The following is a 7,529-nucleotide window of genomic DNA, read 5'->3' on the forward strand; positions in this document are numbered from 1 at the left end:
AAATGTAATCGATAAGTTTATTTATTTCAGCAATTGTGTTCAAAAAGTGAAACTAACATTTATTACACAGAGGAATGTAAAATAAGTATTTATTTCTGTTGATTTTGATTAGCTTACAGCTAATGAAAACTCAAAATTATGTCCGTAAGAGCATAATTTGAAAACTACATTAAAAAAAAAATCTGGAAATTCTTATGTAGGTTTTGGGCTCAGATGTGCCACCCCAGAGATTATCAGTGCCAAACAGAATTGTTCAGGTGTCCTTGCTTGTACAACAAAAATATACTAATATCTCAGTAAACTTATTTTATTTGCACTTTCTTATAAACACCAAGAGAAATAACTTGGTTAAAGAATGTTTGCGCCATCTATTGGTCAAATGAATTCATAAACCTGTGGTAGACCAGGTTGTGAAACATTTTGCTCGTGTGAATTGTTGATCACTGAAAGGTCTTTGCATAACTAATCCCTTATTACAGCAAAGTGTGCTGCCTCAAAATGGCTATTCTTTTCATTTTTGCCATTGATTGTAAAGCAAATTTACATTTAGGATTGGTACAAATGTGGCTTGCCAATAAAGGTTTTTGACACTTCTTGGACATTTCAAAGATGGCCTTTCAGAAAAGATGCAAATAAAATCAAATCTTATTGAAATCAAAAATGTTAGGTGCAACACAACATTTGTCTTTTATTAATCACATTTTGTTTTACTTTCGTTTTAACTGAATACTTAAAAGTACAAAAAACCAGCAATCTTTACTCAAAACCAGACTTGGGCGTACCCATAAACTAAACCCAGTGTTACTGAGAAAAGACTCTATTTTTATTTCCAATTCAATTCAGTTTATTTATATAGTGCCAATTCAACAAATGTCGTCTAATGAACCTTTACCAGTCACGCTAACAGATTCAGTCTGCTGCATAAGTGCCAGTTTGATCGTACAACCTTTTTATAAGACTCAGATTTTCAAATCTGTTGTTTCAGATGTGAAACTCAGAACTGATCTATAAACATATTAAAGTGGCTGCTTATATCCCAAAATGTTTTTTTTTTTTTTGTTGTTTTTGGTTGCTCAAGAAGACTTCATATTTAGTGGAAGGTTTTTGTCAGAGGTTTCAGCTTGTACGTACTCCATTCAGCTCAGCACAGAACAAAGTGAAATATTAACCTCCGTGCAGGACTTTGAAACACAGACTTGCAGTCTTTCATGTTGATGTAATTTTTGCATGACCTGGTGGAACCGGGGAATGTTTTTTTTTCTTACACCAAATTGCCACCCTCATGTGCCTTTCCCCATGTTCTGACTCAGCATAAAGGGCCACTTCAGATAACAGAAGCAGTGTTTTATAACATGAGGGCTGCACTCAGTAAAGGTAGTTCCACTCAGACAGGCAGCTGCCCGGTCAGCCATGGCTCTCCTGTCCGTCCTCACACCCGTCCTTGCGCTGGTGCTGTGTCTGGTGGTAGGCTTTCTGTTTCTGAAATCTCGGGCTCCAGAGACCAGTCCGAGAGGAGCTGATCAACCCGAGGGTCCCTCAAAAAAGGACTTCAGACCCTGGGTGGATCAGGACTTGCATGATGACACAGAAATAACAACAGGAGGAGGAGGTGAGTGTCTGTTTTTTTTTTTAACTAGGCAGAGTTCACTTTCTAGCCTCCATAAAAGGGTGTTCATGCTTTGCACTTCCACCCAAAGCAAAGGGCTTTTACATAAAATAAAAACAGGAGACCATTAAAAACAAATGCACAACAATAATAGTCAAATTAACAAACAAAAAATAAATACTGAACTAAACAAGGCTAAGCATGGGGAAACATACAGAAATGTACAGTTAACAGACGGGATTTAAAGAACCGATAAAATTAAAGTTTGTTAAAAAATGATGATGATGATGAAAAAATAACTGGGGTGCAGGAACACAATCCAAGAAATTCAGACTTATTCAAAGTGCCCTGTGTTTAAACCACTCATACTTTAAGCACAAATGCAATCCACACTCCAATGCTTGCATTTCTTCACCCGTATTAAAAAACGTCTATGCACATACACTTGAAACCAGATATTTACCTACACTGTATAAAATGACACAAACATTTTTTTTCTCAATGTGTTACAGTATAACCAACATTTTTTTTTGTTTTTATGTCAATTAAAAGGGTATTTATATTTGCTAAATGGCAGAATAAGGAGAGAAATATATATTTTAACTTAATGCAAAGTCAGAAGTTTAAATTGATTTCGGTATGTCTTGTGTCAGACATTTGTGGTATCCTTCTACAGGCCCCATTATGCTGGAATGTTGACCCATTTCTCCTGACAGAGCTGGTTAGAGGGCTGCACAGTGGGACAGTTGGTAGCACTGCTGCCTTGCAGCAAGGAGGCCCTGGGTTCAACTCCTGGCTGGGGGGGTCTTTCTGCAAGGAGTTTACATGTTCTCCCTGTGCATGTGTGGCTTCTTACCTGGTACTCTGGCTTCCTCCCACAGTTCAAAAACATGAATGTTAGGTAAATTGGTGTCTCTAAATTGCCTTTAGGTGTGAATGAGGGTGACCCACTATGGAATAAGCGTTATAGAAGAAGAACTGTTTAAAGTTAGTGTTCATTGTCTTAGGATGTTGCTTCAATATCTCTATATAACATTTTTTTCTCAAGATGCCATCGTTTTTGTGACTTCCACTAGTGCCTCCTGCAGCAAAAAACCCACACAACATGGTGCTGCCACCCACCTGCTCCAAAGCTGGGACAGTGTTGTCAAGCTTACATGCTTCACCTTTTTTTCCCACAAATGCGAAGGTGGTACTCGTACTCGTCGTCTTCCGCTTTATCCGGGACCGGGCTGCGGGGGCTGCAGACTCAGCTGAGACGCCCAGACGTCCCTCTCCCCAGACACCTCCTCCAGCTCCTCCGGGGGGAGCCCAAGGCGTTCCCAGGCCAGCCGAGAGACATAGTCCCTCCAGCGTGTCCTGGGCTGTCCTCTGGGCCTCCTCCCGGTGGGACGTGCCTGGAACACCTCCCAAGGAAGGCGTCCAAGAGGCATCCGGTATAGATGCCCGAGCCACTTCAACTGGCTCCTCTCGATGTGGAGGAGCAGCGGCTCTACTCCGAGCACCTCCCGGATGGCCGAGCTCCTCACCCTATCTCTAAGGGAGTGTCCGGCAACCCTACGGAGGAAGCTCATTTCAGCCGCTTGTATCCAGGATCTCGTTCTTTCAGTCATGACCCAAAGTTCATGGCCATAGGTGAGGGTAGGAACGTAGACCGACCGGTAAATTGAGAGCTTTGCTTTTCGGCTCAGCTCTCTCTTCACCACAACGGACCAGAACAGCGACCCCATTACTGCAGCAGCCGCACCGATCCGTCTGTCGATCTCCTGCTCCATTTTTCCCTCACTCGTGAACAAGACCCCGAGATACTTGAACTCCTCCACTTGAGGCAGGAACTCCCCTCCAACCTGAATAGGACAAGCCACCCTTTTCCACAATAATTTATGTTTATTCAAAATTTGGATTTGAAGTGAGTAATTAAAACAGATCTAAAACTCCTGTCTTATTATTGTGAGATTTAGCAAATAGTAATAATCTTGGCAATCCCAACTGGCTCAAAAGAGAAAAAAAAACAGTTTAACTTAATGTCAGCAAAAACGACTCTGTGTCTATTTACAGTTTGTGTAACTATCTAGGTTCCAAGCTATGTTAGGTCACTTCCAGTTTCCCTCCTTTTCTTCTGTTCATCTGAAGCAGCCTGGAGGCATGGCTCATAAAGATAAATACACTTAAAATCAACCACTGGTTGTGATTCAAATATTAGCTGTCAGTTTAGATGAAGAATTAGGTTTGGATTATATGGTCTTCTTCTAAAATCAGCTTATTTACCTACCAACTGTTGTGTGTTTTTGCGGTGAAGATCAATTCTTGTTGACAACTTTTCAAGTTCATGTTCATGGGCAGAGCTCTAGATTCAGTATTTATATATTTTTATATCACCTTCTGTAGTAACTTTGATTCAGATGTTTAACCCTGGGCTCCTTTCTCAACCCATCTCTAAACAGATGAGCACATTTAACTACTTTTCAGTCAGTATAGCAGTTATGCAAAATAATCAATTTTCCAATTCTATATAAAGACAGAAAATACTTATTATATAACTGTGTGCACTGTGCCTCGTTAAGCCAGACTATATTTTTGTTCTGTGTCCTTGTTCATTGAAATGCCCTCATTGACAAATAAATGTTAAATGTCATAAGCGTCAGGTTGAATTTCTTTGACATCTTTTATGATGAAGATGAATGGGTGGAACAGGATGAAGAGAAGGACCTCGCGCATGTGCCCTATTCACCACAGCGTTACCCAGAGGAGATCATGCTGCAGAGGTCCAAGGATTTTTACTCCTTGATGAACCAGCGGAGATCTGTCCGATTCATCAGCCCAGAGCCCGTCCCACGAGAAATCATCAATAACATCATCCTCACTGCAGGCATGGAACTTATCAGTTTAGACTTTTGATGCATTTAAGGACCAATAAAAGTCACCAAAACTGGGATTTTAAATCTCTTTAGTTTGTTTTAAATGTATTTATATTTGTGCTCATCAACCTGTTCTTCTGGTTAGGGACCGCACCAAGTGGAGCTCACACAGAGCCCTGGACGTTTATTGTTGTGTCGGATCTGGAGACAAAGCACCAGATCAGACTGATTGTGGAGGAAGAGGAGGAAGTGAACTACCGCCAGAGGATGGGAGATAAGTGGGTCCATGATTTGGCCAGGTTAAGGTAAACATCCACATCTTTTTTTATCATTATGCTTATGACAAAAAGGACAAGATCTGCAACTCGTTATATTTCAGTTTAAAATAAATCTACTAATCACACATATATCACACATGTTTCTGCAATGCAGGACAAACTGGATTAAGGAATACTTGGATGTTGCTCCATACCTGATCCTTGTTTTTAAACGGGCTTATGGGATTCTACCAAATGGCAAGAAAAAGACCCACTATTACAATGAAATCAGTGTCTCCATATCCTGTGGGATCCTGCTGGCTGCTTTACAGGTCAGAAATACAAACAGTTTTTGAAATATAAACTTAGACTAAATGAATTAAAAGCTTAAATTTAATAATCCTCTAAATGAAGGGCTAAAAACTATTCATAAATAAAATACTGACAAATGTCTAACAAAGCATCCCATTTTCTGCCAGAATGTGGGCCTTGTTACTGTCACCACGACACCCCTGAACTGCGGCCCACGGCTCAGGCTCCTCCTCAAACGGCCGGCCAACGAGAAGCTGCTGATGCTGCTTCCTGTGGGTTATCCGGCAGCTGACGCCACTGTGCCAGACTTGAAACGCAAACATCTGGAGGAGATCATGGTGCCCGTCTGAACAAATCAGAGAATATAACATCTGGAAAAGTGGTCAACAAATACCTTTAAAACCCAATTGCTACTTCAAGGTGCATAGAAAAAATAAAGTTTGTTTTAGTTGCTATTGTTGTATCAGTTGCTGATCAAATGACACAAACTAATTCCATATGAATTTAGCCCATATTTTTCCACAAAATTGTGTGTAATAATGTTTCAGTGGATTTTCTGGTGGAGAAAGGACATTTTCCAGCATTTTGTGAAATATTTTCTCTGTGGTGCATTTTTATCACACAAGGATAAAAATCAATTATGTATATGAGAAATCATAAGATCCACCTTTAAAGCATGTTGCGTTACTTTTCTACTTTTATGAATAAAGTAAGGGTACAAAGTATGAAAGCTGGTATTTTTGTAGGATTTGCCATTCTGGCCTGTAAATATTGCCCTTAAAGGATAATATTGTTTTATGTTCAGTAGGTGTGCCCTGTGATTCTCAAAACTTAGTATTGTGTTTTGTGTATCATTGTTGCTTGCTAATTTAAAACACTACATGTCAAGGAAGACAGTAATACATTTTTTAGGAGCTGCCCTGTGCCATAGTTGTTTGCACTATTGCCTTGCAGCAAGAAGGTCTCAGGTTCAAATCCAATGTTTGCATGTTCTCCCTGTGCATGCATAGGTTTTCTTTGGGTAAAATTTTCTATCAACCTAAATATATGACTGTCGATGTATTACTCTAAATTGCCCATAGGTATGAGTGTTTGTGTCCATGGTTGTCTGTCGTCTGTGTCTCTGTGTTACTTTGTGAAGGACTGGTGACCTGTCACCTGTACTCTGCCTCTCACCCAATGACTGCTGTAGAAAGGCACTCCCCCAATAACTCTGCAAAGATGATCAGATACATACGACAGAATGAAGGTTGAAGCTTTTGTTGTTCATTAGAGATAAAATGCAACCTTTTTGTTGAACAAGCTTTTTATTAAGTTTATCAAAGAAGTTTAATAAACTTCTTTATTGCTTATCTTGCCAAGGGTGGAATATACTACCATTACAAAAAGCAAAACTGATCAAGACCTATTTGAAAACTTTTGACATGTTTACGCCGGTAAATCCTTTCCCTTTTGTTACAAAATGATAGATTTTACTTTAAGAGCAATATTTCAGATGCTGAATCTAATTATTCTATAACCCTTTAGAATAAATGTATCTTTCATTCTAACTTATTTCTTGCATGGGCCTGGTGCCTATCACCAATCAGTCAGTCGGTCAGGGAAACATACAGTCCCAAGTAACTATTAACAAATACAGACACAGCTAAGGACAAATTTACAAAGGCCAATGACTTTAACATAGATTTTTCTGGACTGTGGGAGGAGCCTGGAGTACCCAGAAAGAACCCAAGCATGCTCTGGAAAACACTCAAACTCTACACAGAAAAGCTCCGGACGGGATTTGAACCTTCTTGCTGTGAGGCAAAAGCACTAACTACATCATCAGCTAAGCTCTACTAAACACTTCTTTTCAGTTGCCGTTACACATTAAAAACTGCTCAGTTACAAAAAATCCAATTCTTTTTTTTTTTTCTAACCAAGCTAAGCATCAAATATGGATTGACCAAAGCCTGGGTAACTTAAAACAAATGTGGGCTATGGGTGTTACCCAGCATACCGGTTAAGGATTTCTACCTGAAAATAAAGTGACCAATGCCCAATGGCTACAAAAGAGGAGGTTGAAAGATAAATCAGTATTCTTGCTATGTAAACATGTAATATTTGGGTTGATTTGAATGATTTTTCTCTATCCATTTTCTATACCTGCTTAATCCCTTCAAAATCACAGGCAGGCACTGGCTATCTGCAGCAATTAACAGGTGAGAGGTGGCCCTGAAAAGGTCACTTGTCACACTCAATTCTGATTTGTCGCAGAGACTCAACTTGTTGTTGTGTAACTGGTGACATAATTTACACACGACCACCATCAGACTTTGCCATGAAGTGAACCGCATGCAAAGATGTCACAGTTTGTAAAAGTTGGGTGAAATGCAACATGGTCGCATTGAAAAACATCAGATAGACATTTGAATTAGGACTACATATGGAGGTGCCCTGGGCTGATTTGAAAAAATATATATGTGTGCTGTTCATACTGTCATAAAAAAGTATGTA

General features: G+C 39.7%; 1 protein-coding gene across 1 annotated transcript; it reads left to right on the plus strand.

Moving 5' to 3' along the window:
* Positions 1-1,280: 1,280 nt before the first annotated feature.
* On the plus strand, positions 1,281-5,758 carry iyd (iodotyrosine deiodinase). The gene is made up of 5 exons (XM_047388096.1): positions 1,281-1,609; positions 4,284-4,475; positions 4,610-4,769; positions 4,897-5,053; positions 5,201-5,758. Exons 1-5 carry the CDS (start codon positions 1,411-1,413, stop codon positions 5,381-5,383), a joined length of 891 nt encoding a protein of 296 aa, XP_047244052.1. The 5' UTR covers positions 1,281-1,410; the 3' UTR covers positions 5,384-5,758.
* The last annotated feature ends 1,771 nt before the right edge of the window (positions 5,759-7,529 follow it).

The sequence above is a fragment of the Girardinichthys multiradiatus genome, chromosome 15 (genome assembly GCF_021462225.1).
Source record: "Girardinichthys multiradiatus isolate DD_20200921_A chromosome 15, DD_fGirMul_XY1, whole genome shotgun sequence".
Lineage (NCBI taxonomy): Eukaryota > Metazoa > Chordata > Actinopteri > Cyprinodontiformes > Goodeidae > Girardinichthys > Girardinichthys multiradiatus.

Excerpts from the sequence above, each read along its gene's own strand:
- iyd (XM_047388096.1), top strand. The coding sequence starts at position 1,411 with ATGGCTCTCCTGTCCGTCCTCACACCCGTCCTTGCGCTGGTGCTGTGT. Across the intron at positions 4,770-4,896 it reads CATGATTTGGCCAGGTTAAG|GACAAACTGGATTAAGGAAT; the intron begins GTAAACATCCAC and ends TCTGCAATGCAG. Across the intron at positions 5,054-5,200 it reads TCCTGCTGGCTGCTTTACAG|AATGTGGGCCTTGTTACTGT; the intron begins GTCAGAAATACA and ends ATTTTCTGCCAG.